This window comes from Chlamydotis macqueenii, chromosome 3, assembly GCF_036417535.1.
Source record: "Chlamydotis macqueenii isolate bChlMac1 chromosome 3, bChlMac1.mat, whole genome shotgun sequence".
In the NCBI taxonomy this organism is placed as follows: Eukaryota; Metazoa; Chordata; class Aves; order Otidiformes; family Otididae; genus Chlamydotis; species Chlamydotis macqueenii.
The window spans coordinates 88,263,599-88,286,592 of record NC_141558.1 but is presented as its reverse complement, the minus strand read 5'-3'; the positions used below and the strand labels follow the sequence as shown (position 1 = coordinate 88,286,592).

The following is a 22,994-nucleotide window of genomic DNA, read 5'->3' as shown; positions in this document are numbered from 1 at the left end:
GTGAGCTGCAACTTCTTGCTATAAATGCTTGCTTTCCTGGATGACCCTAGTCTGGAGAGATAACAGCTCTACTCTTTACACCCCAACTACATGTGATTCAAACAAGAATCTAACTCACAGACAATTTAGCACTGAGGCATGTCTTGAAGTTATTTCCAGGTAGGACTACTGATGTGTGTAGCTAAAAGACTCTGTGCATGCTGTTCCTGTTTGCTGCATGTGATATTATGTTGCCCTGCAAATCTGTGTATTCTAATAAATCAGCCTGCAGATGTGTAGCAGGAGAGCCTGCTTTTGTGTGCAAAAAGCTTCTGAAGAGACCATGAGCACGCCTCTGCAGAGCCATCGCCTTTGCTGGAGACCGGGGCCTCGCTGCGAGAAGTGAGTGAGCGCCTGAACGAAAGCAGGACTGAAAAGGCTACCCCTCAGGTGGGCTCCCTTTGGCGGGGATGAGGAGCTGTGGTTGCGTGACTCACCGGCTGGCTGTGATGGGAATGTCTGAGAGCAGGACGATGTCCTGGGCATGCTGTGGACGGACCACAAGCCGTGCACTGTTTAGATTCATCTGCTACTGCATCAGGGAAGTACGGTAAATTACGATGGCAAGCTTAAAACAATTTGACAATTATAGAGACTCATTTTAAACACAGCTGTTAAGGGAGGATACAAATTTATAATTTTCATAATCATCCTTTGTTTGCATCCTTTGCTCAGTGTCCTGAGCCCAACAGGCAAACACTGCAAAACTGACTCTAACAGGAATGGAAAAAGGATCTGGTGATGTGACAAGACTCTGAGGCAGATTAAAGCTATTGCACCAAATACTCTACAATCAAGATACGGGCTTCAATCCAGAGACCAGCAAAATCTATAGGAAGTCTTTCCATTGGTTGCAGCCGACCGAGATTGAAGCCTTTTAACAAAAATAGCATATCTACTTGTTTTTGCCCCTACTCCACCCCTTTGTGGGGTAATGGTCCATTGCACAGAATTTAGGACCGCAGTCCTTGCTGAAAACAGCTAGGCAGGTCTTTCCCCCATTCTCCTTCTTGTGTCCCAGGAAGACCGCTCTGGAGCAGGGCTTCTCGCTGCACAGGGATGCAACAGCATCTGAACTACTGCTGGGCGCACTTAGCCTGGCTCAGAAAAAAAAAAAAAAGCCCTTAATTAGGAATCATACATGAGGCTAATATGATAAGGACAAGTCAAGTCACTGGCTTCCTCTGACTCCACATGCATGCTGAGGATCTTGCAGGCTATTTGCAGGGACAGCTACACTTCATCTGCTTTGGAAGTAGTCGCTCACATCACTTTGATTTGGCTCATTCCAAACCGTGTTTTAATTATCTGTTGTCAGCCCCTACCAGGCCCTTCTTGGCCAGGCCCCTTTGCTATAAGGCCAGAGTGAATTTCTGTTCTCTAAATACAGGTGAAGCTCTGTGCTGGGCTGGTGTGTTTCTCTGCTGTACTCTTTTATGTTACAACCTGCCTGGTGGCAAGATCAGTTCAGGCTGTGCCTGGCGTCGTGTTTGAGCCCAGGTGTTCAGCTTTTTTCTAGGGTCTGCTTCTGGCACGTCCTAGCTCTTCCAGTCCTCAAGTTCCTTCCCACCTGCAGCCTCCACCAGGAAGCCTTGCACATTATTACCCTGCAGGCTTACTTTCTTGAAACTGGTTTCTGTTCCACCCAAAATGGGCACAAGCTGTGCCTGTTTCCACCTGAGGCTGCTTGTTAGGCAAGATGCCACACCTCATCACAGACTCAGATAACTGAGAGTGGAGGGGACCTTCAGAGGTCCTCTGGTCCAACCGCCTGCTCAGACCGGGGTCAGCATTCAAGCATCCTGATGCAAAATGCAGACAGGCACGCTGCAGACTGACATTAAACACCTCTGCAGACACCTTTTGCTGTTGGAGAAAAAGTGATGGAAATGAAAGCCCAGCATTTTTCTCCCTACTGACTTTAAAAAAAAAGGCTTGTAATTTTCATTTCATCACCTTCCACCACAAACCTTGAAAGTGCAGCAGACAGAGGACCTACACATATACTCCCAAACTCTAATATTGGTGTGGCTGGGAGCGGCTCCAAATGCATCATTAGAAGTAGTATTCTGCCCTTTTTTAAATCCAGAGAGCCAGGATCTGCTGCTCTGTGTGCCCAGCTGGTCTTTAAACAATTGTTTACCCTGACAGTCAAGCTCAGGTACTCGTTTCTAGCATAGCAGTCTACGCCGGGCTGGGTTTCTCTCTTTGTGACATGGAGAGCAAGGCAAAAGCAGACAATAGAGACCCAAGCCGTCCACCCAGCATCATTCTAAGCTGTCAGAGCGGGGAGACCAAGCACAGACAAGGGGGTGAAAACATTACCTTTCGGTTATTAAGCGGCTGCTGCAGGGGTAATCATGGCTGGTGTTCTCACGAGCCGTGGCTCCTCTTTCCGCAGCCACACACCACTTCTGTCTGCTTCTCTTCTACTTATGCCAACGGGCTGGTCTGCCTGGACTATGTGTAATTATGAAATCTTTAAGATGTTCTTTGATGCTAATTCAAGTCAGGAGGGGCTTTATTTTACACAGATGCTTTTTCCTTTAGCTTTCGTAAGTCTGAGCAGCACACAGTGCAACAGTGAAAAGTCAGGATCCACCACTGAAGTTTATTTTTGTAGAGGTTAGTATTCTTGGCATATGACATAGCCATGCTGTGAGAGTTTTCAAATATTAGTTATAATATTTACTTTGCTTTTGTGAAGAATGTGTTAGTTTAAACATGTCTTCTCCTAAGGTAAAGTGAAATAATTAAATGTATTTTCTCATTTTTGTGGTCCTTTCCACCTAATTTCCTCTGCAGTTTATTTTCAGTGTATGTGAGATTTTATAAAGAAACAAGCAATTGCAAGGAATAGTGTAATTAAAAAGTTAAATGAATATTTTAATTCTTTTGTAGACAAGATATATTTATTTCCTTGAGGGGAAGAATAATTGCAACAGCACAGTGTGGAGATTTTCATATCTTGGAAAAAAATCTTATATTTCTGAATCAGTTAGTAAGGATAACTGTGAAACTGCCAAATGTTCTAGTAGAGATTTCTGCTAGTTCAGGAAAATGGAATTCAAGACTATGCAAATCCACACAACTTTTACTACGACAGTTATGTCAGCAACTTGAAAAGAAGCCAACTCCTACTTGCCTTAAGCATGTATTTTGTTGGCTATGGCAGTGGTCAGTAGTGATAGGCTCACATTAGACTTCTTTTGGTAGCAGTCCGAGGGGGAGTGATGACCACTATCCCGGCTACCATTGTCTCTTTTCTCCTCCCATCCAGACTTGTAGCTCTGGACTACCTGCATGCTAATCTGACTGCTTCAGACACCCAGTGCCATACAGGACCCATATTGCTCAAAAATATGAATTCATATACAGACCAAACTCTAAGTCTCATCATAAAAGTTCCTTCATCCCTGAAAACTAATCCGCTCCAGGACCTTGTGACTCCCAGTCAGAAAAGCTGGTATGATTTATCTGCTGGAACATGTATAGCGCCTAATGCAACAGAGCTCTGATCGGAGATGCAGTAACGATGCCTTGGGAGACGATGACTTCTTTCAGAGGAGGTGCTGGGGAAGGCGCTACAAAGATGCATTCATGCATGCAAATCCAAGGAGGGGAAGGCAGAAGGTTGTTTACCCAAGGTAATGTAGTGTGAGTCTGGAAACACCGAGACATGCCAGGGTTGATCATTACAGATCCCCAAGTCGCAAAGGAAGGGTACTGGTAACAAATGGGTTCAGCAAAGCTAAGCCACTTCCTTCCAACCCTCACACGTCTGTCAAGTCCTAGTCTGACAGTCTGAGTTCCTTGGAAGTGAGTGTAAGTGCCTACATGAATAGAGTGAGCAGGACCTGTCTTTTTGTGAAACATTATTAATGGTATTTATATTGTGGTAACACTTAGGAATGGTTGAGGCCTCAGGATATTCCTTGCAAACCATAGAGTAATTACAGTTTCTGCCTGAAGGAACAAACAGCAGTCATGGTTGGAAGGTACAGTTCTGTTCAAAAAATAACCACCTAGTAATTATATAAACATCGAGATGGTCTTACTCTCCAAATCTACTTCATGGATGTGTTCAGAGTCATGTGTGCTGTATACTTTAGTGACGTGACAAAGGTCAATTACTTCTTCTCCCTACTCTGATGACAATGTGACTAAGCTCTTCACTTTTTTTTCAAAAGAAATACCTTCTGAATTACTTATGTTGCCTGTACAAAGCTATGGCTAAAGGTATAATTTAGCCTACAAAATACAGGGGTGTTTTGCAGATACTTGTATAGTATGGAAAAGGAAAACAGTAGATACAGGTCTCCAGCTGATTCTCAGCTTACAATAAATTATAGAGACTGCTTTTCCTCCTTTAGCTCAGAAGAAGTTTGGAGTAATACTATTGAAGCTAACGGAGCTACACTGCTGTAAAATTGCTCTTCTATAGCCAAAACTGAGGCTGAACACAGCATTCGATCTTGTCAAACTCTAATATGTTAAGTGTGAGCTCCCAACCCAGCTTTCGTTGCAGGCTAAGGCTTGCTGCCTGGTGGATCTACAAGAGCACCAGGGCCACTTGCTGGCCCTGTAGCCTGACACATCAAGCATAGCCGATCATTCAGCTGCTGCCTGGCTGACCTGCTCACAAGGAGACACTGGGGCACTATGCTGCATAAGGAAGGCTGAGTGATCACCCATGCTTAGTTGACTTCACTCACCCTCAACATAATGTACATCTTCCTTGAAGCATCCTGAGAGCCTATGCACCAGACACATCCTCCATGAGACATGGGGCAACAGTCCTGTCTCCATTTGCTGAAAAAGAACTATGGAGGTCTGAGTGCCGCCAACTTTGTCGGCTCAAAAAAAATTGTCCTTCCTCACTCAACTCATGGGACTGGCCCCAAAGTCATGAGACCTGAACAAAAACATACACGGCAGTTTAGTTCTTGCTTTTGTTTTGGTTTGAATAATGCTCTTGTGGTTCTTTTTGCAGATACTCACACTCTCAAACTGACTTCTCCTCTGTGCATTAAGCCTTTAACCTTTGAAGCAATCCTGCCATCTCATCAGGCAGCAGTTCTGCCTCCTGCATCCGTCCTGCTCCCAGACTTCCAGCCAGTTTTGCCCTTCTCAGCCTCAGCTATGCCCTTACAGCAGATGACCCCGGAGGGCTGCCCCTCTGGTGGGAGGAGTACAGACTAAGGGCCTTTCTTTATGTTTCCCTGTGTTCATGCTTGAGTCACAAACCAAGGGGAAAAGAAACAGAAAGAGCGTGAATTGCTTTCCCAGCTCTTTAAGAGAGCGGTGTGCCTGGCAGGTGGTGCGAGATACTAACCCCTGCTTCTAACTGTAAACTCAGTCGGTGCCTTTACCACAGGAGTTGGGGAGGCAGCCAGAGGAGGTTTCTTACAAGCAGTGATACCATTGACTAGAGGATCCTCAGGAGCTTTAGTAACCACTTGGCTTGTTTTTGAAAGGCCAGCATCTAGCTGTTTGGTGCTGGACAGATGCGCTTTTTGTCCTTTGGGGAAGCAGGGACTCTACATCTGAAGAAATTTTGAGCTGAGCTTTAGACTGCAGTGGCAGTTCACTGAAGTTCTCTCTTAATTGTTAAAACTTCTACAGCCAACCCAATGTATTATTGCAGCCAAACTAGGTCCCTAACACCCAAGACCATCCAGTGGGGGGTGGGTGGGTGTAAAAAAAAAACAGTCACCAAAACCAGACAAACAGAAAAGATAAGTGTACATTTCCTTGCTAGAGGAAAAAAGAGAACACTGGAAGTCAGATCTGCCATGTGCCATGTAAATTTGTGAGGAGTGCTTGACCTCAACCAATTAATTTCAGCTAATACTTAGCATTTTTTTTCAAGAATGTTTTTGAGCCTAGATCATTTTATTCAAGGCATCCACCCTTTGTGGATATATTTCCCTTCAGGTCCCTTACCATTTGCTCTACAGTAGCCAGTCATACACCACATTTGCCCCCTGCTTGACATGACTTAAACCCCACATTTCTTAAAAGCAACTGGCTTCTGCTGTGGAATGATGCAGTTTTTGCCCTCTGTTCAACAAACCCAGCCACACACGTAGTTGTGATCTCATTCTGGAAAACTTCTGAAGGACAGCGGCCTTGTGCAGAGCAACAATCCCAAGTACCACATCAGTTTCTCTCTACTTACTCAGTCCTCGCCCCACCTCTCTGTTTTCGAGGTGTTTTTTGTTCTCTAAACACTGTAAAAACATTTAGCATACTCAGGATTGACAGTAATTAGCGTTCGGAAGACTGAACAGTTCAGTTGCTGAGAATGTCTTCCAAGTTAAAAAAAACAACAGATGTGTACGCTTTCTGAGAGAGCAGGCAGTGGTCTCACAGTTAACTTCTTAGTTATCTTCAAGCTGGAGCTACTTTCAGGCTTTTATCTCAGGGTTTTTTTTTTGTGAACGACCACAGAGTTTCATTCTGGTTTAACCCACGGTGGATTTACAAGCCCGTGGTGCTAGTGGCATTTTCTTTTCAGGCAGTGGCTTTCAGTTCAGAGCCCTGGAGGCACAGGAGCAGAAGTCTTTAATGCCGATGTGGCTCCCTTACTCTGTGACTATAGAAAGCTCCAAACTCTCATCTATTTAAAACATCTATTTATTTTTGAGCAGTTTTAAATAGATGAGAACTAAGGAGGAAGGGACTGTTGCGCTCCTAACACTGGCTCTTGCCTGGAATCCTGTCAATGCAAAACCCTCCTGCTCCCCATCCTGGCTGCATAGCTGCGCTGAGAGCACTTTGGAGCAAAATCTCATCATTTTGGAACCAGGGTCAGTGTCCTTAAAGCTCTGGAGAAAAAGCAGAGGAGAACCCAGGGAGGAGGACCTGGATTCCAGGCTATTGGATTTGCAAACTGTTTGATTCACCGCAAAGTTTATTGGAAAGAACTCGGACACCTCAGCTTCTGAGTATTTTAAAAGATGTAAGCTTCAGGGTATTTTGTGAGCTTTCTGATTTTTTTTCTTTATTTACAATGCTAAAGGGTAACATCGGTTAACATACACTGGAGAAAAATACTCATCTATTAATTCCAGGTGTACAACTGCGGTTTGCATTGTGTTCTTTAGAAATACATACTGTTTTAAAAAAAACAAGGAAGAATATGGTCCCTCCTAATCCTGCTAGGATTTCTGCTGAGAGCCATCTCCTACCCAACGCTCTCACCAGGCAGAGACCGAGGAATGCGCTCACCTTTGTTAACGCGTGTGGGCGCTTTCACTGAGTTCCCACCGACCAAGTGAGGCGCCTACATAAAGCTTTTGGGGGTTGAAAGCCTTGCCTCCATCTGACATCCCTGCCCTACCCAGCCGGACCCTTCATCTGTCGCGCAGGCGGCGGGCAGAGTACGACCCTTGCATTCTTCAGCCCGCCGCCCCCCCGAGTAAAACAGAAGAAACGCTCCGCTGTCGCAAAAAGCACCGGTACCGCCGGGGACAGCGGCGTTGCCTGTGCCACCGGCAGCACGGCAGCTCAGCGCCCCTCACTTCAAACATCTATTTTCGGGGTTGGCTTAGGGGCGCAGGGGGCTGCGGCAAGCACCGGTCACCCAGCTCGGCGCCGGGACCCCCGGCCCCGGCCCCCCGCGCCCCGGGAGCGCCGCCTGACGTCACGCGGCCCCAGATTGGCTGCGCGGGGCCGGCACCGGGGCACCCCCCCCCCGCCCCCTCCCCTCCCACACTCACTCAGTCGCGGAGAAACTCTTAAAAAGAGGGTGGGTGTGCGAGGGTGGGTTTTTTTTTTTTTTCAGCCCAGACTGGCGTAAGGACCGTGTCTTACACACGCCCGCAGACCCCTGGCAGCTCCGGCAACCGAAACATCTGCTCTCCATTGCGACCACCCCCCTCCAGCAAACACCCTTCCCCTGCTGCTGCCGCTCCTCCTCCCTTCCCGCTCCGGCTCGCAGCTCGGCTCGCACTCGCCGCTTCCTTTCTTCCAACGATGTTTTCCTGCTCCGCCGGGCGACGTGTTTGCTGAGCTTTCCCAACAGTTTGGGGGGCGGGTGGGGGGAACCTGAGGCTTTTTTTTTCTCCCCTTTTTCTCCTTCGCCGCCACCCCCCGGCCCCCCCCCCCCCCCCCCCCCCGAGCAGGTTGGGGGGCAGCGAGCGGAGGAGGGATCCGCAGCCGGGGCGCAGGGAGCGGGCGCACACACGCGTCCTGTGGAGGAGAGGAAACCCTCGCACCGGGGGTCCGCGAAGTTCGCCGGCTGCAGGGGCTCCTGCTGTGGAAATGGCTCGGAACAGATGGGGCTTCCTTCTCCTCTTCCTCCTCGCTGCCTCTGCACTTTTGTCACCAGCGCTGGCAGCCTCCGAAAAGGGCAGGCTGAGGAGGATCACGTACGTCCTGCAGCCCGGCCGGGCGGGCTCCTCCGGCAGCCGGCATCAGCGCCCGATCCTCCTCGGGGGGGAGCAGCGGCAGCAGCGGCAGCAGCAGCAGCAGCCGCCGCCGGGCACGTTTAACGTCCAGCTGAACACGCGCTACAGCGGCGGCGGCAGCACCCTGGAGCGGACCCGGCGGATGAGCAAGCCGGCCGGCGCGGGGGTCCAGCTCCGCTTGGGCCCCGGCGGGCAGGTCCATCCGAACTCCGCCGCTCACGCCGCTTCCTTCGCCAAGCCGGCCCGCTTCGGCCCGCGGCCCAAGCCACCGCCGGCGGGACCCCACGGCAACAGCAGCAGCAGCAGCGCCGGCCTGCCCCTCCGCCAGAAGCACCAGCTGCCGCCGCTGCCGGGGTAAGGCGCCCTCCGGCCAGCCCTGCCCCGCGTTACCTGCCCGCCGCCGGGGCCCGGGTGGCTGCAACCCCCCCGCCCCTCCCCGTTTCTTTGCCGCCTCCCCGCGGCACCTGAGGCCGGGCGCGGGGCCAGCTCCCCCCCTCCAGGAGCTGCGGCCGGGCTGAGGCGTCGAGTGTGCAAGGAGCCCCGCAGCCTCCCGCCGTGCGGCACCGGCCCCCGCCTTTGTCGTTTGCGTCCCCGAAAGCCGTGCTCGGGGTGCCCGTCGGACCCCGGCCCGCTGCCTTTCCAGTCGGAGCCGGCGCCGGGCGAGGAGTTTCCTCTCCGGAGGTTTAATTCTTCCCGCCTTTTCTCTCGGCGGCCCAGCGCCCGCCCCGCGGCCCGGCTGGGGATGGGGAGCGGGTCCGGCCGCGGCGCCCGGGAGGAGCCTCGCTGGACCCTTGTCCCTCTTTTGCTGTTCCCGCAGGGTCAACGTCTGCGGGGGGCAGTGCTGCCACGGCTGGAGCAAGGCCACGGGGTCCCAGAGGTGCATCAAACGTGAGTAGCCGTGTGGGTCGGGGAGGGAGGATAGGGGCGTGCGCCTGCAGTCAGTAGCGGGGGGATCTGTGGGGACCGCACTAGCACCTGGCGTGGTGGTGGATGCTGACATCGGCTGTGGGTGAAGAGGCACAGGCTGAGCTACGGATCCCACTTGCATCACACTGTCGTGGTTCACCAGCGTGTGCGTGCTCAGGCCCTTCTCCCACGGCGTCGTGGTGTGTGGCAGTTGTAACGCTTTGCTTTTCATCCCTAAATCCTTCCTTGCTAACCTTCACCTTTGATAAAGGATGAGCAGCGGGTGCCTCTTACACTTACTCTCAGCATAGATAATGGCATTTTTGGAGAGAGAGCTTTGTGGCGGTTACTTTTTGTGGATCCCCAACCCCATTGACGCTTGGGTATTAGGAGTGTTTTGAACAGGGGGGCTTAATAGGGTAAAGAATCTGCCAGAGTAGGGGAGCAAGGAATTGTCATCTACCCACGCTGTCCTGCATGATGATCCTGTGCTTAGGGCATGGAATCTTTGAAGTGTTGAACAAGGCGACAGAGGTGGGTTTGGAGAAGCTCCAGTAGAGGGATGTACCTTTACTGGTCTGTTGAGAAACACAAAATACGATTGAGTCAATACTGTTATACTCAGGTTGTCCTTTCTAATGTGAAAGAGGAAGAATCTCTGCTAATTTAGGTAGGATTCAGGATGACTGCAAATGGCTAAACTGGAGTGATGTTTCCATGAGATCACGGAAGACTGGAATGACGCATCTCTTCAGGAAACCCCTTTAGGTATCAATGAGATTGGGCAGATCTTGGAATGTAACTTTAGTTCAGCAGGACAGACTTCTGTCCCCGAGAGAGTTGGTGTAAACAAAGGTTGCAAGATGCAAACTGTGTTTGTGGCTTTTGTCCCTGTGTGGGATTTTTCACAATAGGGAGCAGTCACATTTGTAATCCTCAGTAAGGTCAAGTACCTCTGACCTGCACAGAGCTGTTGCTAAGAAGCAAAGACTTTATTACAGTAGGTTGTTCAAGACATAAAAACTTCACAATTTCCCAGACTTAGACATCCATTTAAGATAGTCTTCTAAATTATGATTTTCAGCTCAAAATACATGCTGCTGTGTTGTGTTAAGCAGAAAAGGTGATTAACCTATGTCTCAAGTACTAGAATTATTTCCTTCAGCTTATAGTGGTGTTTTGAGGCTAATTGTAGAGCTTAATTAGCTCTATTAGCTTAATTAGCTACCTTAGCTGAAAGACTAGTCAAAGTGAAAAAAATCTATGTAATTGCAGAAGATTGAGGTAAAAAAAAAAAAGTATTTCAACTGCAATGCTATTGTCAACCAACTTTCACTATTTTGAACAAAACTCATTTTTCCTTTTTGTGGCTCTTTCCCTGTCTTCTAGTAACTTGTATTTCCAGGTAACTTCAATCCAGACTTCTACACTTTTGTTTATAAGTTAAGTAGTTTTCTTTGTTTTCTGTCTTTTAAGTTTTGTCTTTTTGACTTCTCCTATTATTATTAAACTGTTATCTCTTTTTTGTATTTTCTCTTTTATTTTTTCCCTTTCTATATTTAGGGTATTCAATAATAGCTAAGTCAGGCAATTAGATTTTTATGGGATAGCTGAGTAGAATCTCTTAAATCCATTAATTACTTGGTTCATTCATATAATTATTCGTGTAATTATTTAACTCTAATTCATTAGAGTTAAAGCAGACTAGCAGAGAAAGAGTTAAAACAAAGGTGGGGGAGATTTTCTTTGACCTTTCTTTCTCATTTTGTGTCTCTGATACTGGGCTCTCCTTCACATTAAATATTTTTGCTGCCTGCTCTGATGCTACTCTGATACCTCCTAGCAGTGGTGTAATACACTTGGCTTGGATCTTCTCACTTTTACCCCTCTCTTGGCAAGCCAAGGGAAACACTAAATGTACTGAAGTTTTCTGTTTTGTAACTTAGGCAAACCATGAGATAGCATTGACTCAATTTAACTGTGGAAGATCAGTCTCACAGTCATGAAAGCCAGATACCTCCTTTTCTTGAACCTCCTTTCAGAAGAACAGAAACTCTACAACTGGACAGAAGTTAACCCCTTTGTTTCCTGTAAAAATAAGTGATTTTTAAATTCAGGCAGAGGTCTCTCTTGTGTTTGAGTGAATTATTGCAGTTGTGGATTAGTTGTGCCACAGATGCAGGCACACCTGAGCTGAGTTCATGCAGAGTCACTTTGGATCTGCCAGGGTTTATTAGCCTGGGCTCAGTATCACTTTAATAAGCTATTTGGTCTCTAGGGTCAGCTTATATTCTTTTGTGTGGTGCAAAGCCTGAGCTAATAAACCCCAGACACATACTGGCTCTTTCCGGAGCCAGCTTCCACTTTTCTGCATTGTGCTTCCAGAACCACAGTGCTGAGAGGCAGCTCTGATCGGCAAGGCTTGTTAGCTCAGGTGTAATCCCAGGCTGGAACAAGCAGCATGTGTTTCTGCTCTGCTGCACCTGTGTGAATAAGCCTGCCTGTAACCCACAGGAAGAGAGGTTGAAGGGAAGAGGTACGGTCTTGCAGCCCAGGTGACGTTAATCTTCCCCATACCTTCGTCTTGCACGGTGGTGTTTGCTAGCCGTACTTGCTCACACATGGGGCTATGGCTGACACTGGGGATGGGTGGGATGGGTGACTTTATCCCAGGCAGGTGGCAGTCTGGCTGGGAGCAGTGGCAGCTGCCTCACATTTCCCTCTGTAGCAGCAACAGGGGGCGCTTGAAATGTTTCTGTGCAGGTCGGAGGGCAGCATCTGTATGGAGGAGGCAAGTGGACTTTTCAAGTCCTTTTTCTAAATTTTAGTTTGAAGCTGAACTGCCTGTTGTGTTCACAGTATTCATGCTGGAAGCCTGACAGTTTGGCCTCAGAAGGTGAGCTTCTGTTTTCCTGTGAACTACCTGTATGAGAGTGCCTGCAATATCCAATTTTGGGTATATAGGTTTTTCGCTCCCTCTGTGCATTGTAAAGGTTTATCTTAAGAACTTCTGTTTCAAACTTAGTGTGGCTTTGCTTGTGAAGCATCATTCTAATTAAGAAGATGAAATAATAAAGCTTAGTATTAAAAGTATTCAGAATTACTTTAAGTTGGGAGAATGATGTCTAACAATCAAAACTGGCCTTTTTGAAGCGTTCGGAACATCCACCTTTGGGTAAAAACAAAGGTGGGAAAAATTCAACCACAGCAATAAACACCTTGGAAAGTTATAAGCACGTGAAAGGGTTTACGACAAAGATTGTCTTCCAGTCATGGTTATCACAGGTTATAATCTGTGTAAGTGCAATGAGAAGATACCACCAAGGCTGGAAACATCATGTTTTGTTAGTACTTGTTGCTTAACCAGGGCATTATACAAACATTAATTAGCTCTAAAACATAGCTGTAAGGCAAGTAAAACCTAGAGTGTGGGATTTTTATTATTTATTTCATTTATGGAAATTGAGCCAGAGGTTAAATGTGGCCTTGGACAAGTTGTAACAACTGTCTGGAAGGCCTAAGCTGGAAATTAGGAGTTCCTGCCTCTCATCTGCATGTTTATCCTACTGAAACTTGTTGTCTTCTACTTTGTTACTTGCTACTAAATTTCTATTAGTTAATACTACTTCCTACAAAATATGCTCCTTTGTTTGGTCTGGTTTTGGTTTTTCTTAATGATTATAAGGAGTTGTTTTTCATGTTGGGAAGTCAAGAAAGAAGTTACCTGATATATGCAGGATCTGATATTTGAAAAAATTAAAAGAACCACCTTACTGTAATAGTAGACCCCTTCTGAAATGTATAATAATATGTTTTGTTTGGAGTATTAATAGCAGTTGTTTGTTAGTGTTCTCAGTGTAAAATGGATGGTTTGAAAAACAACATTGCCTGGAGGAATTCTAACTTTCACTAACATAGCATCAAAAGAAGCGTGGCCAGCAGGTCGAGGGATGTGATTCTCCCCCTCTGCTCTTGTGAGACCTCACCTGGAGTACTGCATCCAGCTCTGGCGCCCCCAACGTAAGAAGGATGTGGACCTGTTGGAGCAGGTCTGGAGGAGGGCCACGAAGATGATCAGAGGTCTGGAGCACCTCTCCTGTGAGGACAGGCTGAGAGAGCTGGGGCTGTTCAGCCTGGAGAAGAGGAGGTTCCAGGGAGACCTTATAGCAGCCTTCTAGTACCTCAAGGGGGCCTACAGGAAAGATGGGGAGAAACTCTTCAGCAGGGCCTATTGTGATAGGATGAGGGGTAATGGTTTTAAAATAGAAGGAGGTAGATTCAGAGTGGATATAAGGAAGAAATTTTTTTACAATGAGGGTGGTGGAACACTGGCACAGGTTGCTCAGAGAAGTGGTGGATGCCTCATCCCTGGAAACGTTCAAGGCCAGGCTGGATGAGGCTCTGAGCAACCTGATCTGGTTGGAGATGTCCCTGCTCCTTGCAGGGGTGTTGGACTAGATGATCTTTAAAGGTCCCTTCCAATCCTAACGATTCTATGATAACAATGAGAATTAACTAATGCTAGTGGGAAGGGGAGGGTTGGCTGTTAATGGAATACTGAAACATGAACTCCTTGTTGCAGAGGTGTAAGAAAGGCTCATAGGGCAAACAGTGAGGAAGTGGATTTTGCAGGATTATGTTTAGAGTACATTTCCTATAGGGAGAGGAATTACTGTCTGTGTAGATGCAGTACCCATATACACCATTATTGTCAATTAAGAGAAAAAGAATCTTGTCTTTGTTAGCTGAAGGTGTTGTATATGTGCATGTATTCCATGCATGGGCATAAGGTGAGGATTTTGGAGTTGGAACTGGACTGGATTCTTTGAGTTTGGTCATGAAGTTTTTTTCTGTCTGTCGTGTGCCCAGACACCTTGGAAAGGCCATCAGAAAATAAGACACTGTTGTATTTTTTTATATTAGAAGATTGTCTTGCTATTTCTGTTATCTTTCAAAAGACTTCCTGACTCAACATTAAATTAATGCACTATAGATAAACAAGGCTTAATTTATTTTTCAGAATAAGAAAATATACAACGGTAAAGTGTTCCTGCAGGAGAAGGAGGACACTAGAAAGTTGTGCTAATACTTGCCCAGAGGAAGGATCCCCCTTATTCAGTTCCTTAATCTGTGTGGCCTCTGCTTGTGTATTGCTGTTCAGTTTAAGCCATCTGATCCCTAAATCTCCAGAACTGTACTTCTCGCTTTGCTGAGTTAGCATGCTGCAGCTTTGTGTCTCTTTGAGGACAAGAGCACTTTACAATGTGACTAGTAGTTCTAGACCCCCTAGTTGTCCAAGACCTGGATGGAGCATGCCCTAGGTTGCTTTTAACTTGTGCTCCTGAATTTTCTTGGGGAAGATGAAGGAACGGTTGCATGCTTAGGTCTTTTCCTGTTACAGAGTTAGGATGCAGACCTGGAAACTTCAAAGCATACATGGGTCCCCCTGTTTAGATGTAAAACTGTACCACTAAATATCGTAGAATAGTTTGGATAGGAAGGGACCTTTACAGGTCATCTAGTCCAACTTCCATGCAAGGACCAGGGACATCTTCAACTAGAGCAGGTTATCTTAATATTGGTTGCTCAGAATCTACTGTTTTTCTTTCTTTAGGTAGGCTGTTAGAAATGGTGGTATCTGTACTTCTGATCACTGGAACTGAGTAACTCAAGTGTTTGCAGCTGTGCTTCATGGAGGTTTTCTAGTCATAAATGGTTCCTGAAGCTTGTGCTTAATCAATTTTGTGGCTTTGAGTTTTACCAAGTTCTGTTTATTTACATTGTATATACAAAGCCTAACTATAACATACTCTCCCCCAATACTATTTCTTCTCATTCTAAGACCATCATCTGAGTAAAAGCAATATCAATCTCCTTCAAATTATGTCTAAATCAAAATTAAATGTCTCAGTTTTAAAGAGACGTAACTACTTTGACCTCATGTAACTGACCTATACATTAGTCCTTTTTAATCTGTTCTTTGATGTTGTTTTTAAACACTTCAAAATTGTAAAACTGCTAGCCATTACTTGAGTAGCTTGGCTTTGCCTCTGCTGTGCTTGCTACTGTAATATGTAAATAAAACTTTTGAATCTCGTACACAAGGAATAGATTGGCTTTTGTAGCGGGAAAGCTCCTGTTAGCCCTTAGTGTTAGTTTTACTCTGCTTTATTGTTTGCTTACTGTCTTTAGGAAGTGGGGAGAAAAAGATGATCCAGATTTTTCTAAGCCCTGGCTTTGTCTATATTAGCAAGCAGCGTGGACTAACGGGAGCAGACCTATAGACTAAAGCCTTTGGTTTTGATGACCTGAGGCCTGTGGTATGCGTGTTTCAGGGCTTAGTGTTTTATTTTGGACTAGGTGTAGTCTGGTCTCATGGAATGAATGCCAATATAAGGCTGAAATATGTTAGGTGCATTCTTGGAGTGTTCATGTTTTGGGTTTAGCTTATTATTTTTAATTTTTTTTTTCTCTGCATCTAAGAATACAGTGCATGTGCCTTAAGATGGCCCCATGACACGAACCAAGGCTTGGTGAGTGTGATTGATAAGATAGTCTTCAAGAGAGAATACTGACTCAAGCTGAAGCAGTAACGCAGACTTTGAGCACGGTGTCCGTCGATGGTGGCCAGCCCCTCGCCTGTGAGAGGAGGCAGTAAGAGCTGTGAGAAGATGGGGAGCTGTTTGCTGCTCCTTGCTGCACAGTCGTGACCATGCCGTGTGCTGCTGCCACTTTTTGGTGTGGAAACCTAAGTCCACAATTAGTATGAAGGGAAACCTACCCAGCCTTTTCTTTGTGAGACATTAGGGACTTTACTGGAAACAAGTAAGGTTATAATGATACATAGTCTCTGTTTCATACAAATACTACATGTGTATATAGATTTAAAACAGAACAAGAAAAAGAACCTTAAAAGAAACTTCTCAAGATGTTGTGCTCTGTCCTGAAGCAGATGACAGATTGATAGTGAACGCATTCAGCTCATAGTGAACTCAGCAGCAGTTAGTGTCAACAAAAGAAGGAGGACGTGTAGTAAAGGTGTGGTAAATCTACAGTGGACGAAAAGTCCTGAACACTTCCTTCCTCAGAAGGAACCCAGAAAACTGGGATTTTTTTTCTTTTTTTTTTTTTTCAGTTTCAGATTTATTTGCTATTTGTTTTCACGCTTGGAAGTGGTGTAGAAAGCTGTGTAGGTGCTGGGGCAGTGGTGGTTCATCCAGCGATTGCGCAGTATTCTCCTGGTTCTGCACATGTGCAGCAACAAAATGACGCATTGACACTGAAGTGATACTTTGATACTTACAATACTACTCTTACAAGTCTTACACCTTCCTTCTGTATGGCTGCCCTTCCTGAACATGGAGAAGGGAGGAGCTGGAAGTGGGGCGTGCTCCCTGCTCCTACCTCTTCAGCAAAGTGAGAGAGCTGGGCAAAGTGGCTGTGCGTATGGGATCAGCGAGCCTCCTGGCATTTGGGAAAGTGAGGATGTAGTGAGGAGTGGGGTTCTGCAGCCTGCGAGGCTTTGAGAAGAAGTTGGGTGCAGCACCTCTAATGATACTCTCCTTTGCAGCCTCCAACTTGAAGGGCTGCTTATGCGGACTGATCCTGCCTTAAAGCAAGCTTGGATTGCCTGGGAGCTATGAGGTTAGTGGAGGGTGGATGGAGAGGGACACACACCTCCCTCAGCTGGCTCCGTGTGCAAATACTGCTGTACTGGGTGTTAGCAGATCGTGGGTGGTTCAGGTTGTCAAGTGAGTCTGTGTTCTGTAAGTAACGTGGACTGATACTGAGTTGGGTTTGAGGTTTCTGCTTTAGGGCTTTTTTTTCTGCCTTTAAAAGCCCCAGTACTTGGCTTGCGTAGCCTAATTTATTCCTAGAAAACAGATCCTCTCCATTGACTTCAGAAAGAAAGCAAAGCTTTAGCACCTCTGCATTTCTGACTGCACACATGTGGTGGTTTAGCCGAAACCAGGACAACACAGAAGGGGAACAAGGATTTTTACATGTTAGCAAGTCAAGATGTTCATTTAAATTTAGAGCTAAAAATGGTTCTGCTCAGCCATGTTATTTTTTATGAAATGCAGATAGTAATCCCTACATAAACCTAGAGTTTTGGAGAGCTGCTTCCTGTTAAAGGGGGTTTGCTTTGTGTTCTATGGCAAGACTTGCTTTTTTTCATAATTCAAATAAGTTTTTTAATTATCTCTAGATGGCAGTTTAGGCCTGGATTTTCAGAGAAGCTCAACTAAGTGGTGAACTCTTATTCAGAGTTGGTTGGATTTAGGAAAAACTTTATTGTTCTTAGCATTTTAATTATTCTGTTATGATTAATAGTCTTTTCTCTGGTATTTCTTTTCTGTAACACTCCAGTACTGGATACTCCTGTATCCAGTTAAAAATTTTCAATTGTCACTTTATTGAGTTTCTTTTAGTTTGTTCAGTTTACTGTGTAATTCTTACAAAGTATTTTGTAACAAAATGAGTAAGCACTGTCATGAGAAAGGTTAAGAGAATTAAAAGGATTGCAGACCGGAGTGTTAACCACTCCAGCAAGCAAGAACAGCGTGTAACATGTGAATCTGCTGGTTTCCTTGACTTAGTCCATTCTGTAGTGAATGATTTTTTTGTTGTTGTTGATATTGAAATGCTAGAAGGATCTATAGCATGTGAAATGTTTGTACTGTCAAAATATGTATAACTATGATCTCATATAATTAAATACTTTAAGATGTCTCTCAGATTGTATGGGCTAACTCAAGTATTTATGCTATATAAACTTCAGTAAACACAACATGAATGAAAATGCCAAGTATCAACAGCATGTTATATTCTTATGACTGATAAAATAATGCATCCTTTTGCTGAAGTTAGGTTTTTGAAGTATTTGAGTATAGCTGCTATTTAAATTATGATAAATCTTAGCATTTAGAGATAATGCTATAAAGATACGTAGAAAGTAATCACAATAAAGTATGTTAAGTTGTCATTAGGTTAGGAGAGAAACTCTGTGATTTTTTTTTTCTTTGTTTGTTTTAAAGAAATATGTATGCCAAAAGCATTGTTTTTTGTTTCCCTCCTTTCTCGGAGGTCATGTTTGTGTAGCCATCCATGCCAGTGTGGGAATGCATCAGATGTTTTGAAGTGGACCAGTGAAGAATTTCAACAGTGACAGATGCTTTTATTCGAAGTATATTTAGGGAAAGAATTCCTTAAGACCATATTGTTACGATAAAAACAAAGTTCCTGTGTAGGAAGACACAGATGGTTGTAATACTTCCTCCATTAGTAGTGTAGAGGTCATACAAGTTTTCTGCAGTTAATGCCATTTCTTCTGATTATTTAAGTAATTTCAACTTTTTTTTTTTTTATAGAATGGTCTTTGTTGTCATGGTTGTCTCACCCTTGATCACAAATTCCTCTCTGCCTCATACTCAATGAATATGTAGAACTGTTGGATGTATTTCTGGTAAAATTTAACTTTAGAAAACCGTTTGGAGAAAGATACTCACATGGAGAACTAGATCTCCAGAAAAGCATTAGATGGTGATAACCAAATTTTCTTTTGGTTAGCTTTCGGGTTTCTAGTCTCCAGTGTTGCATTCTTAGTCCTGACAATGACTTAAAAGACTTAAAATAGTATCCAGAAAAAAGAGTGTGAGAGTAAGTGGTGTAAAAAACAGTAGGGCAATTCGGAAAGCAGGAAACTATTACGAACTTTACTCCTCTCCAGGATGTCAGCACCATATTCAGATTTTTCTGAGGGAAACTGGAATATGCCTCTTTCCTTTCAGAACCCATAGCTTGTTGCTCTCCAGAGAAAGTGCTTCACTGCTTTTCTTTGGGATTCGGTGGGGGATCATCACTCTGTCTTTCAACACAGCAGGAGTTAAAGGTGCCTTTGTATCACAACTTTTTTTTCAGGATGTGCACTCAACCAAGATGAGCTTTGGTTTAGTTTCCTTGTGTGCCTGAGGAATAGAAATCTTGAATTAATGAAATAAGAAGGACAATATTTGCTATGCCTTTTACAGTGTTCCTGTGTTGCATGTAAAGGAATTTGAAATTTCTGCTCTAAGCACAGATATATTTGTGTCACAGTGTCCGATTCCCCCCCCCCCCCGCCCCGTTCTGTAAACTTGATGTATGCATGGTTTCTCAACCATTTTATGCTGGAATCTGAAACAACCCCACACTTATAATCCTGCTTCTAATTACTGTATTTTCTGTTATTTGCCCTCTAGCATGTATTTTGCCTGACAGGTTTTACTTCCTGTGAGAGAAGTTGGTACCTACTGTGCCAGTGTGCGCAGTGATGAAATTTGTTGGAAGTCAGTGCATTCTGCTTAAACTGATGCTTGACTATGTCGTTAAAAGTAGGGGAGAAAAAAAGGTATGCTAACTTTTATGTGGAAACAGAAAAAGGAAAGATCTAGTGGATGGACTCGCTAGAAATAACACAAAACTCACAACATGGTTGTAGTGTAATCCGTGTATCAAAGTATTAGAAATTCAGGAATGACACTGAAAAAAATTTGTGGACATTTAAGTACTAACTAACAGCAGTTGCTCTACAAAGGAGAAGGTTAGAAGTGGAGCTGAGGCTAAAAGGTTAGAAACCTGGGTACAGAAAACTTTTGGAGCATTTAAATTTGTTTATTGTGAGTTTCTTACTGAAAAGTACATTTTTGTGAATTTCAATTCTCCACATGATCTAGAGGCACGTGGAAATAAACCTATAAAATGAGATGTTACTGTTTGAAGATGATAATTGTGAATCAAGGTAAAATCAAAGTGATTAGCATGGGAATCAGACCTTAACAATCTTAATTCAAACATTATCAGGAATTTTATATAAAAAAATTTTCATGACAAATGAAGTTAGTTGTGCATGTATTTTGATTCTTTTGAAAGGTCTGAAAAAGAAATTTTTATCTAAACGTCTTCAATATACAATATTTTATACTTACTGATTTAATATAATTATGCTTAATTTAGTATGTATTAAAACAGAAATACATTTTGTATATGTAGAAGTTTTAAAAGTTACCTATTTTAAAAGTGTTATAAACCTTTTATTTTAGATCTTGCTCCTGCAAATATTTATATACCTTCTAACCAAAATAACAGGAACACAGACTGAAAAGTACATATGTATAGATCAGTCCCAAACCAGCAGGCAGATGTGTTGGAAGGAGTGTGTTTAAGCCTAATGGTAATGTTGTTATTCTGTACTTGCTCTTCTGAAGGAATGCTGTTAATACAACCATGGCAGGCCTGAAATTCATCCCTGTAACCCACTATTCTGTCTGCGACAGTGGCGAGCAGTAGTTGCATTGTGGGAAAGATGCATTAAAAGGATGAATGTGTTGGGGTACAGCCACAGACAATGCTTTCAGCTTTTTGTGATTTAGGGACTTCCAAAGCAAATGTGTCAGTGTGGCTTTATTTTTAGTAGATACAAATTAACATGATCTTAAAACACAAAAAAACAATGCGAAAGAAACCCATATTCCTTCACCACACTTCTGGAAAGGGCGGGAGGACGTTGGTTATGTGGTCTATGCCTGGCCTTCCAATGTGGCCAGCTTCCTTGACCCAGCAAGTTTTGGATGCTGAAAAGAACAGGTTATCGGTGAACTCTTGACAGGAAAATCTTTTGAGAGTTATTAAACACAGAACCAGCACTCCTGCTCAGGAAGTTGTTGAGCCTCTGATTCTTGAAGGCTGTAGTGGTAAAAATGTTTACTGCTTCTCACCCTGTCCTTCCACCTGTTCTTAAGCATCCACCTTCGTAATGGAAAGAGGAGACTGGACTAAGTGGATCTTTGATTCGACCTACTAAGCCTAGTCAAGGTATTTGCATCTTTGCCAAGCTCCATTTTGAATATCCAGTCAGGACCCCCTTAAATTGAATAGGACCAAGCCTATAGCTTTTAACAGAAGTATATTGGCCCGCTTTTCAGTTTTAATACTCCAGTTCTTGGAAGCTTAGCTTTATGGAAAATAATGATGTTTTCAGTTAAACGTGCCATTATTGTTGTCTTCAAATGAAATAATTAGGTCATACATTTGGCACACTGCAGCTGTCTTGAACATTTTAAAAACTAAACTGCTGTATTATGTCAATTAAAATGTTCATTTGAATTCTTTCCTAAAGATGTGATCTTTTATCCTATTTTGTGATGTTCTGTTATGCAACATTAATGAAGAACTTCAATCAAAGGGTGCATTGCTGTGAAGTCCTAAGGATCTTTAACCTGGTGTCACTGTTCATATGATTTGAGACAAACTGAGCGTTTTGCAACATAGTTGCTGGATCTGCTGATGCTTGTTTTGTTATAAGGCCAGCTAGAGTAATGCACTTTGTCCCGCAGAGCTTCCTGTGCTTTATGTATGTGTAAAGCTGTGAAACTTTCAGGGCGTATGTTACTGTCAGTGAAGTAAGAATCTTTAAGTCTGGGTAAAAATAATAATGACATTTCAAAACAGGTTCTCTTTTCAGCTAGATAGTTTTAAACTCATTGTAACCTTATTGCATTTACTTTGATAAGTGGAAACTTAAGTTTTCTTAGGCTTTGGTTCTTAACTACAGGAAAAAAAACCCAGCAGTTTTCTCACGGTTGTCTTTTGTGCGTGTATAAATTGTTATTTCACTTGTAAGAGTTAGGAGATACACAATCATCAGTGTCCCAGCAGAGCAGGTATTTGGTTTTATTGACTTTCGAGGTGGTCTTGTTAGCTTACTTCTGTGTTTGATTTTTGGTTTTGGTTTTTTGTTTTTTTTTTTGTTTTTTTTTTGTTTTTTTTTTTTTTTAAATAACTTGTTGAGAAGCCTGGAGGTTAACACAAATGCATGTTTGTAAATCTTCAGAAATGTATGTTTGGTATGAATGGTTTTTTAATGTTGTAAAAATCGGACTCTTGAACATCTCAATTTTTTTTTTTAAACAGAATTTTTTGTGATATCTTTCTAAAGCACTTCCAGCTGTGCCCAAACTGTTTCGCTGTGACGTTTGCACATTTTCTACAGATGACCTGGATGATGGGGTCACTGTTCTGGTCTTAGTCTCTCCAAAGCCAATGAAACTTAATTTGAGTTAAAGATTCCTGAATCTATTTTCCAAATACATAATTAATTTCAGTCCTGTGTATGTAAGTGACTTTTTACTGTTTGTAGCAAGATCTGGGTCTTAAACGCAAGGCACAGGAAAGAGCTGGCCTGTGTATTATAGCATATGCTTGTTGTAAATTCCTTCTCAAGTTTACAGTGAAAGTGGCCATTAGTCTTCCAGCAGTCAAAGACAAAATACAGTCTCAAAAATAAACAGAAATATAAGTGAGCAAATGATTACTTTTTTGTTGCCAGGGAGATACGTAATATGCAATAAGCTAGCTCAGCTAAGTAGTATTGAAAAGGAACTATGTTGCTGAACAACAAAAGGAAGAGGGAAGTGTGTGTGAGAAGAACTCCATGCAAAGCTCAAGTTAAAGTTGTGGGGCAATTCTGGTGTCATGATACATCTATATCAGATGGTATTATCAGTTGACAAATTAGTCCTCCAAATTAATAAAGTCCCATCCTAATAATGTTTTTTTAATATATATGCTTGTCTGTTTTCTTTATTTTTGTATATA

General features: G+C 43.8%; 1 protein-coding gene across 1 annotated transcript in view; it reads left to right on the top strand.

Annotated features, from left to right (window-relative positions):
• The first annotated feature begins 8,307 nt into the window (after positions 1–8,307).
• The window catches only part of LTBP1 (latent transforming growth factor beta binding protein 1), a 200,847-nt gene continuing 186,160 nt past the window's right edge, over positions 8,308–22,994 (top strand). The window contains exons 1-2 of the mRNA XM_086744059.1: positions 8,308–8,807; positions 9,271–9,341. Coding sequence (XP_086600185.1) covers positions 8,308–8,807; positions 9,271–9,341 — 571 coding nt within the window. The remainder of the gene's footprint in view (positions 8,808–9,270; positions 9,342–22,994) is intronic.